This window comes from Phaenicophaeus curvirostris, chromosome 1, assembly GCF_032191515.1.
Source record: "Phaenicophaeus curvirostris isolate KB17595 chromosome 1, BPBGC_Pcur_1.0, whole genome shotgun sequence".
Classification (NCBI taxonomy): domain Eukaryota; kingdom Metazoa; phylum Chordata; class Aves; order Cuculiformes; family Cuculidae; genus Phaenicophaeus; species Phaenicophaeus curvirostris.
Window position 1 is genome coordinate 185,569,071 of NC_091392.1, and position 13,753 is coordinate 185,582,823.

Sequence of the window (13,753 nt, forward strand, 5' to 3'; positions counted from 1 at the left end):
GGAGAGCAGAGATCTCACAGAATGGCCTTAGTGAAGGTGCTGCACCACCAGTATGAAGGGCAGTGAAGGAAAAACGGAGGGGCAAACACTTTCCTAAGGTTGGGAAAGGAAAGAAGAAAGAGTTAAAATCTCAGTTTTTACCATATTTGTTTATTAGGAAAGCAAGTTTCTGCTATGAAGGAAAGATGACTCTGGAGGATTCAGAGTCATTGTGTTTGAAGCACTGAAAGATCTTACAAGTCTCTGAGTTTAAAAACAACCTGAAAAACCTCAAGGTCCTGCTTTAGTCTCCTACAAGAAAGTCATGGGTTTTACCATCAGTTAAGATCTGATATGATTGTTTACTTAGAGCCTCCATGTGCAAACAAGGAGGAACTGCAGCTTGAGGCCAAACATGCTCTGAAGTCCGAGTGAGTGTGGGAGCTCAGCCTGGCCTCTCAGGCTCCTGAAAATCTGTGGACAGCCAGAACGAGAGATGCTGGGGGAGTTTTTGTAGATTCTTCGGTAGAGGGGAGAACGCATCTGCTCCAAAACCCAAAGCAATTCTAAAGAAGCTAGTGAATTTATGACATGAATACAGAACTGTCTTCTCCCTGGATGAGAGGAAAGACTGAAGACATCTTACTATAGAATGGAAATGAAGGGATAAATCTGAGAACTCTACAAGAAAATGGTGTCCTGATAGTGATCTGACACCTGAGGCAGAAGATCAAGTGGCCTAATCTAAAAAGAAAAACTGAGCCTTGGATCCCCAGTAACAACACTGTGTCTACTCTATACTCCATGCCTGGGAAATGTTAGGAATAAGTCGCAAGCACAGCGGAAAACCTAGGCAGTGAGATGATCCCATTCAGTGTCAGAGGAATGCATACAAATTTGTATAAAGAACCAGATACTTATCTATTAGACGATATCTTATTTAGGCTGCTAAACCCCTTCTGTAATTAGTCTTATTTTAATTAGGCTTACTCTTATTTTCCTCAGTGGGATCTAAATAAATGTTGTCCAGTTTCTCACTCTTTCACAGTGGAAAATATGACTGGCTGATGAGTGAAGCTGCTTTAAGATACGTCAGCCCTGCAGACCTTTGACGGCTTTTGTTTTAGGGTTCAATATTGAAGTCTTACAGCAATTCCCCCTCTTTCTGCTAATTTCTGCTGTTTAGTCTTAATTACAAATAAAAGCCACAGAGAGGCACCAGTAATCTGCAGGCAGACTTCAGCTCTTTGGGCTGTTAGGCAACAGAAGAGTTAAAACAAGTTTTGAAAACTTACCTCAGCCAAATACGTAACCATGCTCAAAGTAATATCAGCAAATGCTTCATGAAGGTAACGGCAAACCACATTTACCCAAGTAGCGCAGTCCCTTGTATAGCTGTGTGTTTTATAAAGAGTCATGACATGTGCAAGATTTGACAGCTTGGGGTTCTTCTCCTCCAAACAAACCTAATTAAATATAAATGTCAACACACATTAAGAACAAGGCAACTGCATTCACAGGGCTTGAGGATGTACAAAAAAGTAAATAACTGATACCTGAGCAATCCTTTCAGCTATATCTTTACAAAACTGGTTTGGGTTGTCAAAATGCTGAATTAAATGGGGCAGGAGACACAAAACATTCAGCGGAAATCCTAGAACAGGAAAATACAGAACAAAATCTATACTTTGGACAGCAGGAGCCACAGTGATCTTTAAGTTTATGTTTTGAGGGAGGTCAATATTACATTAGCCATAAACTCACACAGACTCAGTCAACTTGTTCACGCCATTAGCCATGCCATGTTTGTCTTAAAGGGGCCTTAATGTGAAAATCCAGTAAATCATTTAGGCAACAGTATTGTTACAAAGCATGAACCTATTTCTGCAAATTCTACTGCACAAACAGGTATTTACAGGGTAAAAATCTCTCACAAAAGTATATATTTTATTCCTGTTAGAGAGCATGTTTATCTTTTCCACTTATCAAGCATATTGACAGTCTCAGCTGGTGGCATTTTCATTATTACTGCTAAAACATAAATTCAGTGAGTATCGATAAATGAACAACTGTTTTGGTCAGGATGCTAGGCACACCTTTCACTGTTCTATACTGTTCAAGTTGTGAAACAAAATTCTGATATAACTGGTCAGACGTGACTACTCAACTGCGTGTTTTTGAAGCTAGGAGGTGGCTCCAGTGCCAAGTGGCATCTGCTGTCACTAGTGTGAAGGCTCTGCCTGGAGCTTGGATTCAGCACCACCCTATAGCTCAAGGTAGTTGATAAACTATAGGCATTGGCTGTAATGGGGAGGTGTAACAAAAGCTGCTAAAGTTCAGCTGGGAGCTCAGAAGTCAAGAAATCGATCCAGACACAATCTGTTCTTTGAAAAGAAAATCTGATCTACAAAAATATCTTTCTAACCATTCATTCCCCCTTGTTCTACACAATTAAACAAGTTCCTTGAGTTAGGAACATAATTTCCCTAGGCTTCTTCTATATCCAGTGAAAAGAAAATGATATCTCCTGATGGCGCTGTCACAATCCATGCGTGAAGCCTGGAACACAGGCACAAAACAAGTGCTTAGAGATGGGCAGGCTGTTCTTGGCGTTCATCCTCTTACATAGTTGTGAAGCCTGCACAATTGTCTTAATACCTGTGTTTCTGACTGAGACAGACGAGTAAGTATCTGGAAGAATACAGAAACTTCCTTTGAGAAATAAAATTAAGAAGCATTCACAACCTCAACTAAACAACTAGAAATTACAAAATGTTACCGTATTTCTTTCTCTTTCATCATTCACTAATGTGCTATTGTAGGTTATCTAAAAAGTGTACAGAAGTTTTCAATACCTGCATTTCTAGGAAAAATCCTATGAAGCACTAATTTAAAACACGATAATTTGTAATATTCTGAAAACAATTCAATCCAAAACTTGGCCAAAATAGGCTCTAAAAAGTTTGACAGTATCTCCTTCCATATGTTTATTTTGTCAGCTCTCAGAAACTTTATATGGTGCTAAGCACTAGAAATGAAATGTGAAACAATACATGACTGCTCCAAAACCTTATTGGGCAACAGATCCACTTTTCAGAAACATGTGATATTGCTATGATATTTCCAAAAAGCCCACCTAACCCAAAGCAAAAGTTCATTATTAAAACAAAATTCCATTTTAGATGTGAAAGGAAAAATGTGATTTTTGCTTTTATGCAGGTAGCCTAATGAGGTCCGTCATCAAATGCTAAAGCAATATTAACAGACAGAGAGGGAATTACAGTGGCTTTACCTATAGCTTGAGAGGAATCCACCATGGATATTCGAGACACTGGTGTCAGCAGACTAAAGAGCTGTAGTGTGAGATCAGTAGTAGTAAGGGACGTGAATCCTTTCAGGAGTAGCTGCTGAAGCCCTGAGAAGTCTGCCCACTTCAGTTGCCCTTGCAACTTCTCTAATTTCTCCCGGTTTTCAGCTTTATCTAGCGGCAAATGAGCCAGAAGTTTATTCAGTAACCGCAATGCCATTAGATATTCAAACTCAAAATCAGACTCCATTAAAGCCACAGCAACCCAGAATATGGTGGCCAGCAGGTTGGTTGGATTGTTAATATGGGATGGGTCAGTGAGACTGTCCTTCAGAGAAGACGAACTTCTGGTTTTAGAGGACAGGCCTTGTTGGGTGCAAGCCTGAATTCTGTCTAGTGTGGCACTCCGTGGGGGGTCTGAGGACTTGTCCACATCTCCAAACTTTTTGGGTACAGAGAAGCTCCTCTGGTGCCTGCTTCGTTCAGCAGTGGCTGTGTTACTGCTTGCAGGATTCACATTCAGCTGTCCTGTGCTCTTCCGGTTTGCAGTCAGTTTAGTGCTTGATGTTAAATCTGGCGAAGATGAACTGAACCCAAAACAGATAACATACATTGCAACTTGTGAATGCACAGCTTGAAACTTGTGTAAGTTGGATGCAATTTCAGTATTTATCATATTTATTTAATAAGTATTTAAAAGTGAATATTGAAATAGGAAAAGTAAAACACCACACTCTATTGCAGCCTGCTTTTTTTATTCCTTAAGTGCCCACAGACGTGACTGAAGTGTGGTTCACATGGCACTGCACCAAACCAGAGCAGAATAGCTTAGACTCTAGATAGGTAAGAATGACATGGGGATTAAAGATAAAAAACTGTGACGTGAAGTGACTTGTGGAAATGCCCACATAATGGGGCAGTGGTAGAACTGAAAATAATTTTGGTCTTTAAAATGCCCTCATCAGTGGAGCAAAACCTGAGCTTGGCACAGCTGGCAGACAAAATACGCAATGGCTTGCTGGCTAATGTGAGCACTGTGGGCAAAACCCCAGCATGTCTTAAGCAGAACCACAAATATGACGTATTATCCTCAAGAATCCTGTCATGTGGCTGCTTAGTTTCTTGCTAGTACAGGTCCTTCAGAAACCTTGTTGTCATTGCATCCTCCCCTGCCAGTATCGTATGATCTCTTCAGATGGTTTACAGACATTGGAAGTGTTTGAATTTCAGTGACTTATGCCTCCTCACAGACTATTATGTGATGATCCAGACAATCCCTATCAATAATCTGTAGAAGTGAACATGCTGTGCTGATATATGCAAGGGAAATGTGTTTTGGAGAACAGCTAATTCCTGACTCTCCAGTCTCATTTCTACCTCATATACTGTAAGTCCCTACTGTCTATAATATTTGATGAGGATTTTATGGAAATAGTAACACCAGGGTAAAGAATATTGCATTCCACTGCTTTCTGGAGTGTTTCTTATTTTTGGCTTCATATTGCTTTTTCCTGAAATGTGCACGGAAGAAAGATAAATAGCTCTTTGTTTAGAAAGCAGAGGCTGTATTTCTCCACCTCTAGTCTGTCACAAGGTAACACTGGTGTTCTGCTGTTGCAGTATTGTACATAGCACCCTGTCTGGTGGCTTCAGGAATGACAGTTCTTTTATTTTTGTTCTGCACATGAAGTGTGGTAACTTAAGGAGGCTTTTCAAACACATTCCCTATTCTGTTGTGGCTATTAAGAGTTTGGTGGACAGAAATCTCCCTCAGCACCACCAACAGCTGTGTTACAGAAGGAGCCTGCAATTTCCCTCCATGTACAAAGGCCGACTTTAAGGCCAAGGGTTTCACAAAGATTGCCTACATACCTGGCAAAATACGTGGGTTATGTACATATGACACAAAATTCCCCCTCGCTTTACTGAGAAGAACAAACCATGATCAGTTACTTCTTGGGGAATATCAGAATGACAGGTTGTATGAGACCGGTATTTTAAAACCATGTTTCTTCCAGGTATGTTTCAAGTATAAGGTGAAAAAGCAAAACATTACAATATTTTTAAAGGATGTTTAAGTAACTCATAACCAAGTGGCAGCAAGGCAGAATTTACAAGCCACTGTAAATTTCCATTCCTTCTATCAACATTATTTTCAACTATTGCAAAATTTGGCTGAGATGTGCTCTTGGACTAGTTCTCCAGAGGCTAGAAATGAGCTCAGTCTTATCAAAACGATTTTATGTCACCAGACTGCAGAACTGCACACTTAGTATCATAAGAAATTGAAAAAAAAAGATATAGTAAGGAGAAAAGGCTCTTACCGTGATAACACTGTCAAAAGATCACTGTTCTTCAAACAGTCAGACAGATTATCCACAGCAGCTTCCAAAGTAAGTAGTGCTTCCATTACATATCCCTGTCAATGCATGAGGTTAGCCATTTCAACAGACATTCAGAACAGTGAACATTTAAAAATCTCCAGTTCATAAAAGGAATGGGCACCTACTGAAACCCTATAATTTCTCCAGAAAAAAGAACAACATTCACTTCAATTCCACTGCCCTGAACATTAAAATGTCACTATGAATATTTTATTTTCTGCCTCTGAATGATCGATGAAGGCATGCAAGAAGGGCACATATCTCATCAGGGGACTGGTGAAAGCACACAGAACCTCTGAATCCCAGGTCACTGATTTAAATTTGGCACAAACGGTTGTCACAGAATATTACTGTCATCTTGTGGCAGTTTCATTACCTAGGTAAAATATGGAGGTGATGTCAGACTACTTCTTATGAAGAGCTAGTAGCTCTCTTTTATTAAGTCCTGAATTTTGCAATAAATAAGTTCCGACTGTAAAATTTCGGGAGAGAACAGTCTGTTCAGCTAAACCAAGCAAACATCATAGTTCACCAAGAGCAGATTGTATCAAATTAGGTCAGTGTAAGTTTTGTGTTGTTATGAATAGTGTGAATTTCTTTATTCTAAAAGGTGTTAACATTTGAGAAATGACGTGATGTCTACTCCACGCTGTCAGATTACACCAGCAGATAGGATGACGTGTGTGTGTATGCGTGTGTGTGTTTGTGTGCCCTTAAACACTAACTAATGATGTGAAAAGAGAAAGCAATGGTCATCAGGAAGACTTATTAGAGCTACAGATTGTAGCCGCCTAAAGAACACTTTGATAAGGTACATAGGGATTCAATAAACTCATAGGTAATCTTTCCTAAGGATACATTCTACTTTGTATCGCTTGACTCCAGAACACCTAGTTAAAATGGTTAAATTAAATAATATACATTAAATCCACAGTACTATGACAGAATCATAGAATAACCAGGTTGGAAGAGACCCACAGGATCATCGAGTCCAACCATTCCTATCAAACACTAAATCATTCCCCTTAGCACCTCGTCCACCCGTGCCTTAAACACCTCCAGGGAACGTGAATCAACCACCTCCCTGGGCAGCCTGTTCCAGTGCCCAATGACCCTTTCTGTGAAGAATCTTTTCCTAATGTCCAGCCTAAATCTCCCCTGACGGAGCTTGAGGCCATTCCCTCTTGTCCTGGCCCCTGTCACTTGGGAGAAGAGGCCAGCACCCTCCTCTCTACAACCTCCTTTCAGGTAGTTGTAGAGAGCAATGAGGTCTCCCCTCAGCCTCCTCTTCTCCAGGCTAAACAACCCCAGCTCTCTCAGCTGCTCCTTGTAAGACCTGTTCTCCAGCCCCTTCACCAGCTTTGTTGTTCTTCTCTGGACTCGCTCCAGAGCCTCAACATCCTTCTTGTGGTGAGGGGCCCAGAACTGAACACAGGATTCGAGGAGCGGTCTCACCAGTGCCGAGTACAGAGGGACAATAACCTCCCTGGACCTGCTGGTCACGCCGTTTCTGATACAAGCCAAGATGCCATTGGCCTTCTTGGCCACCTGGGCACACTGCTGGCTCATGTTCAGTCACTGTCAACCAACACCCTCAGGTCCCTCTCCTCCAGGCAGCTTTCTAGACAGACTTGTCCTAGTCTGTTGCACTGCATAGGGTTGTTGTGCCCCAAGTGCAGGACCCGGCATTTGGCCTTGTTAAACCTCAGGCCATTGGACTCTGCCCAGCGGTCCAGCCTGTTCAGATCCCTTTGCAGAGCCTCCCTACCCTCCAGCAGATCCACACTTCCGTCCAGCTTAGTGTCGTCTGCAAACTTGCTAAGGGTGCACCCAATGCCTTCATCCAGGTCATTGATAAAGTCACTGAACAAGGCTGGACCCAGCACTGAGCCCTGGGGAACCCCACTTGTCACTGGCCTCCAGCTGGATTTCACACCATTTCCCACCACTCTCTGGGCCCGGCCATCCAACCAGTTTTCCACCCAGGAGAGTTTCCCTTCAAATCGTATAAATTATGAAGTATTATGTACTCATGCATACCTGAATCTCATCTCCATGCTCTCCAATAACTTCCACCAACCTTGACAGGAGGTCAGACAATGCATGAGCAGAAAGAGGTTGCTTTAGGGCCCTGAATATCTGGAAAGAGCGACCTGCATAATGTCGTGAAGAGCTTGAAAGAGCTGTTTGCAAAGCAACTTCACTCAGATGCTGCTCCAAATGAAACCCTATGCAAAAGAATAGTAAATAATTTTTTTTTTGATTATAGACTTTGCTGTGGGTCATAAAGAGGCAGAACCTACTCTGTGGGGAGCACAGGCACCGTAATGTGTCCTGTAAAGCCTATGAGAAATGCAGATGCAGGCTGTCTGGGTTTGGGAAAATTTCCCATTGTATACATTTATTTCACACAGAATGTAAGAAAATAAACAGCAAAATCAAAATTCTGAGTCTGCAAATGTTTGTCAACAAAAAGCTGAAAATCTGATTCAAATTTTTTTTACAATTCCTGGACAAACTTCAAAGTAATTCACTATTTTTGATGTCAGTAACACAGGAACTTCTGAACTCTCTCAAACCTAAAGCTAAGCTGAATTAGGATTTGTTCTAGTGGCTTCAGTAGGCTTTGGATAACATCTTAAATATACATACTGATGCCACATTCTTCTCTGATCTTCGAAGATACTTAACTAGTGACTGTACTGGTTTCCAACAAAAGATCAGTACATTTCCTAAGCTCTAAAAACATAATAAACCAAAGCTAAATTTTCACTGCCTGAAGAAATTTAACCAAATGCGGGCACGAAATATTTCACTGTGGCGTGTGTGCTGGACAAGTGGCCAATGCCTTGGCATACACGTGATATTAGCAGCAAGCACAGAGCAAACGGCCTGTGTTCTCATGCTTGCTAGCTTGTTGAGACCTTGGAATCTCTACTAAGACCCATGAGTTAATAAGAAAAGAATGTATTAGATGGAAAACATGAAGATAAGGGCCACATCTGTAACTGCAGGTTTCTCACAGGTGGCAATTCAGTGGGATAGCTGTTACTGGATACAGAAACACTATATAAGGTTTTCATCTTCTCAATAAAGCAGGTCTCACTTGTTGCATCATCGATGGGGTCTGTGCTTTAATCTTTACAACCAAGGACATTTACTTAGTAACTATGATGTACTTCACCCACAGGACATAAAGGAGTTTTTATCTGGTAGAATCAATCAAAAGGCTTTCTACTAACAGCTTTGAAGAAATATTCAATGTAACATTCAGCCACAGTGTAATACAACATGAATTTTGTAAAGCAATTCTTTCGTGTGTTGTACATGTTGTTAAGACATAGAGTATGTCATGCTTCTGCATAAGCAGATGTACCAAACCACAGGATAAACGTTCAGTGTGAACTTGATGGAAAATTCTTTCAGTTATGAAAGGAAAAAAAATTAATACCTGACTTGGAATCTTTAAATACAGATACAACATGACGCAGAAAATTAGTAAGCTGTTCAGCACTCTTGGTGTTCTGATTTTTGGGTGTGATATCTTCATGGCACCAAAGTGGACCAAATGCCCTAAAAATACGTGTAACAAAGTGCAAAAGTTCTTTGAGTTATCTGAAATAAACATCATTAGTTAAAATATATAAACTGTAAGGCAACTAGGTATTTTTAGGACCATAATGTGGAAAACAAGCAACTGAACAGGATTTTAAGAGCAAAACACAACTAAATAAATATTCCTATGCTGTATTTTACAAAACATCTTCTTCAAAATATAATTCATACCATTAGAGAGTAGAATAAACAAATCCCCAGTTTTTAATTTAACATTGCGCCTAGGATCTGCTGGCTATGGTCAGTAGTTAGTATTAGTTTCACCATGGCCTTTCACTACACCCTGTACACTTCCCATCTACTTTTATAATAATACAACTATCTTCTTCCATTAGTTCATTGTTTAACATAACACTATCAGTCAATCAAACATTTTTTTTTTAAGGTAAAGTTTTTTTCTGTTCTTCCTGCCACTGTAGTGCTTTTAAGTACCTACTTACTTCTATAAGTATAAATAAAAGAGGAATGGGAGGCTGTAATTACTATAAAAGCTTGGTCATTTTCCTCTGAGTCTTTTAGGTTGCTACAGATAATTGTAGGGAAGGCATGAAAGTATGTGTTTTGAGTAGGAACGTAACATCTGCTTATATCCATTACCTGGTTGTCAGAAACTCGATTAATTTGTTTGCTTTCTCATCTGTTTCAGCAGCAGTGTCCATGTCCTCAACCTCTTGTGTAATCTGTGGGAGATTTCCATTGCTGCCTCCCAGACTGATACTGGAGGAGGTGGAGCTGGAACTCAAGCCGGAGTCTGGCACTGGAGATGACTGGTGTTCCCGCAGAAAGTCCAAGCCACCTGCCAGGCGAAAGGGAGGAGATAAAGGTGGAATGCACTTTTGGGCCAGCATTACAGATGAAAGTATCTGCCAAGCAGCCATTTTCAGAGTCAGCAGCAGAAACCTTCTCCTAGGAAACACAGCAAAAACCTGCGGACCATGGCAACCCTAAAGCGCTGTTGGGAGTGAAATGGTAACCCATTTCTAAACGTGCAGAATCCAATATAAAGTGAAAAATACCATAGTCAAGATACGTTTTTACTGCACAAGTGCTACAGTACTTGAAAAAGAATTTTTTAATGGCATTGAGTTTTGAAATTGGCTAAGTGCATGCAAAGTTCATCTAACTTCTCTGGGGTTGTCTGATGAGGAAATTCCCCTCTGCAGCAGGGAATTTTTAGATGACTGCTAGTCATCTTAGGCTGTATCTGCAACACAAAAAGTGGCCTTGCTAAAAGACATGGAGTTGGAGGGACCTCTCTACCACCAAAATCCATTGCAGGTCAGGAGACCCTTAATTTAATTGCCTGACATTATGAAAAAAATGAGCCAAAGTATTTTTCAAATAGGATCCTTTGCTACAGCTACTGACTCCCATACTCACTCTTTATACTAGCTGCTCAAAAAAGAGTCCAAATATAAAGTTTTGAGAACTTCTTGGACTTAAAGAGGCCCAGACACAGGTATCAATTATGGTTTTCAGACACAGGTATGTAAACAGGTTTTCATTTTGGCAGAAAAGCAGTAATATAATTTTAACGTAAGACTTTTATTCTGTATGTAATAATACATAGACATGCATTGGAAAAGAGATCTACACAACTCAAGACAGGAAATTAATGGATAAGGTAATTTTGCACACACATTACTAAGAATGAAATGTCAATGGCCTAACTAATTCATTTATCTGAAATATCTATCCCTTCTTCTCCAGTAATATCCCTTAAAAAGCCAAGCTATTTATTACTTTTGGTTGTATTCCTAAAGAACTATGGAAATGCCTCTAGTTTAATAATCTTTCCTTTTCATTTCTCACTGTATGTTCCTTCCCCTCTCTCAGACAACTAATCCCACCTCCATAACTCTACATTGTTCTGTGTTTCCTTCAGATCTCAACAGGATGCTTGCTTCTACTAATATTACATGGCAATAGCATCATAGAATCATAGAATAACCAGGTTGGAAGAGACCCACAGGATCATCGAGTCCAACCATTCCTATCAAACACTAAATCATTCCCCTTAGCACCTCGTCCACCCGTGCCTTAAACACCTCCAGGGAACGTGAATCAACCACCTCCCTGGGCAGCCTGTTCCAGTGCCCAATGACCCTTTCTGTGAAGAATCTTTTCCTAATGTCCAGCCTAAATCTCCCCTGACGGAGCTTGAGGCCATTCCCTCTTATCCTGTCCCCTGTCACTTGGGAGAAGAGGCCAGCACCCTCCTCTCTACAACCTCCTTTCAGGTAGTTGTAGAGAGCAATGAGGTCTCCCCTCAGCCTCCTCTTTTCCAGCCTAAACAACCCCAGCTCTCTCAGACGCTCCTCATAAGACCTGTTCTCCAGCCCCTTCACCAGCTTTGTTGCTCTTCTCTGGACTCGCTCCAGAGCCTCAACATCCTTCTTGCAGTGAGGGGCCCAGAACTGAACACAGGATTCGAGGAGCGGTCTCACCAGTGCCGAGTACAGAGGGAGAATAACCTCCCTGGACCTGCTGGTCACGCCGTTTCTGACACAAGCCAAGATGCCATTGGCCTTCTTGGCCACCTGGGCACACTGCTGGCTCATGTTCAGTCACTGTCAACCAACACCCTCAGGTCCCTCTCCTCCAGGCAGCTTTCTAGACAGACTTCTCCTAGTCTGTAGCACTGCATAGGGTTGTTGTGCCCCAAGTGCAGGACCCGGCATTTGGTCTTGTTAAACCTCAGGCCATTGGACTCTGCCCAGCGGTCCAGCCTGTTCAGATCCCTTTGCAGAGCCTCCCTACCCTCCAGCAAATCCACACTTCCACCCAGCTTAGTACCATCTGCAAACTTGCTAAGGGTGCACTCGATGCCTTCATCCAGGTCATTAATGAAGACATTGAACAGGGCTGGACCCAGCCCTGAGCCCTGGGGAACCCCACTTGTCACTGGCCTCCAGCTGGATTTTACACCATTTCCCACCACTCTCTGGGCCCGGCCATCCAACCAGTTTTCCACCCAGGAGAGTGTGCGCCTGTCCAGGCCAGAGGCTGACAGTAATAGTAAATCTAACTAGCAGCTTTCTACAAACTGTTCCCAACGAATCCTTTAAAAATAGGTAAATTGCTAACAGAACATCTCAGCAGAGGTCTGAAGTAAGCCTCCTAATGCAGAAACAGATTTCAGGATGGAAATGTAGTGTGTCTGTGATATAAAGGAGGCTGTATATCATGTGAAATTTAACTTAATAATGGAAAATCTGAGCTGCACAATTTTGCTGCTCTGCCTGTGTTGGAATTATTTATTCATTTCTTTTGAAGGTTGGGGAGTGATTGCCCTCATTTAAAGTAGTCCTGGCTCCCTGAGGGCGAAGTTAGGAAGTTAATAGCCATATTAATGTTTAAAATTCTGTATTATATATTTTGTCTTGCATCAGATAGCTTTCTTACTATCATAAAAAGTTATCTAATAATAATCTGGGTGCATCTCTAGGGTAGTTCACATGGAATTGATATTAATGGGAACTGTTCATATTTGCCACTTTACTACTTTAATTTATCAGAACAGTCACATTTTAGGAAAGTAACCTTGACATCCTAACTTAGAGTATAATCCAATGTTCTGTTCTTATGTTGCTTTATTACCTGTATAAAGATATTCAGGCAAGTATGCTGGTTGTACTGTCAGAGTCTTGGTCTCATTCATCTCTCTGGTTTGAAGAAGCACTGACGCAATTGCTTGGTAGTTGCTATTGCAAGATAATGCAATCAAAAGGTGAAGCAGTAATTTTTTACTGTGTTCAAAGACCTCAGGGCGGTAATGGTCAAGGCCTAAAAGAAAAGGTTACAGCAAGCACTAAATGTGAAGTAATAATAAACAAGTTCACATTCCAGAAATAGCAAAAATTCCAGGGCAGTTCATGGCAACAGCACAAACAAACAAAAGATGTAGTGTTTTCAGACTAAGTCACTAGTGCTTTTACCTAGATTTATGTGTATATTTAGTGTATATTTAGTTTCCAAACTGAGGTCCCATACAGGAGGTACAAAACAATGTGAGGCAATACAACTTCATGTATTCTGTCCCACTGCAGTGTTAATTTGACAGAGCTGGAAAATCTCTAAAGACGAGAAATTCTTGGTTGTCATTGTAATTACACTGCTTACCTCAGTATCTGACTTTCTTGCACAGATATCAGTTTTACGATCTGTACAAACTCTAAGAGGTAGATACTGATTTATTAAGAAAGGATCTGAGTAACATGAGAAGTTAGCAACTAGCTCAGGGTGCAGAACTGAAACTGAATGTCTAGCACTGAAAGTCTCCGACCTGGTTAGCACTACTGCTGTTTGTAAGATTTTAACACAACAATAATTCACAAATTACAAATATAAAGGAAACAGATCTCTGCAAAATAAACTGCTCTCTGAAGTAGTAATCTATTTTTTATTCTCTTTCAGTATCTTCCAGGATATTTAAAGATGCTTTCTTCCATTTAGGGACAGTTTCAGA

At 41.0% G+C, this 13,753-nt stretch overlaps 1 protein-coding gene across 9 annotated transcripts in view; it reads right to left on the reverse strand.

Annotated features, from left to right (window-relative positions):
* Positions 1-13,753, reverse strand: part of FRY (FRY microtubule binding protein) — a 212,841-nt gene that overhangs the window by 37,937 nt on the left and 161,151 nt on the right. For all 9 annotated transcript variants that reach the window (XM_069882639.1, XM_069882631.1, XM_069882600.1 and 6 more), the window contains 8 exons: positions 12,886-13,071; positions 9,883-10,081; positions 9,122-9,243; positions 7,711-7,898; positions 5,611-5,705; positions 3,272-3,873; positions 1,536-1,633; positions 1,275-1,445 (listed from right to left, as the gene is read on the reverse strand). In XM_069882639.1, the coding sequence (XP_069738740.1) occupies positions 1,275-1,445; positions 1,536-1,633; positions 3,272-3,873; positions 5,611-5,705; positions 7,711-7,898; positions 9,122-9,243; positions 9,883-10,081; positions 12,886-13,071 (1,661 nt within the window). The remainder of the gene's footprint in view (positions 1-1,274; positions 1,446-1,535; positions 1,634-3,271; positions 3,874-5,610; positions 5,706-7,710; positions 7,899-9,121; positions 9,244-9,882; positions 10,082-12,885; positions 13,072-13,753) is intronic.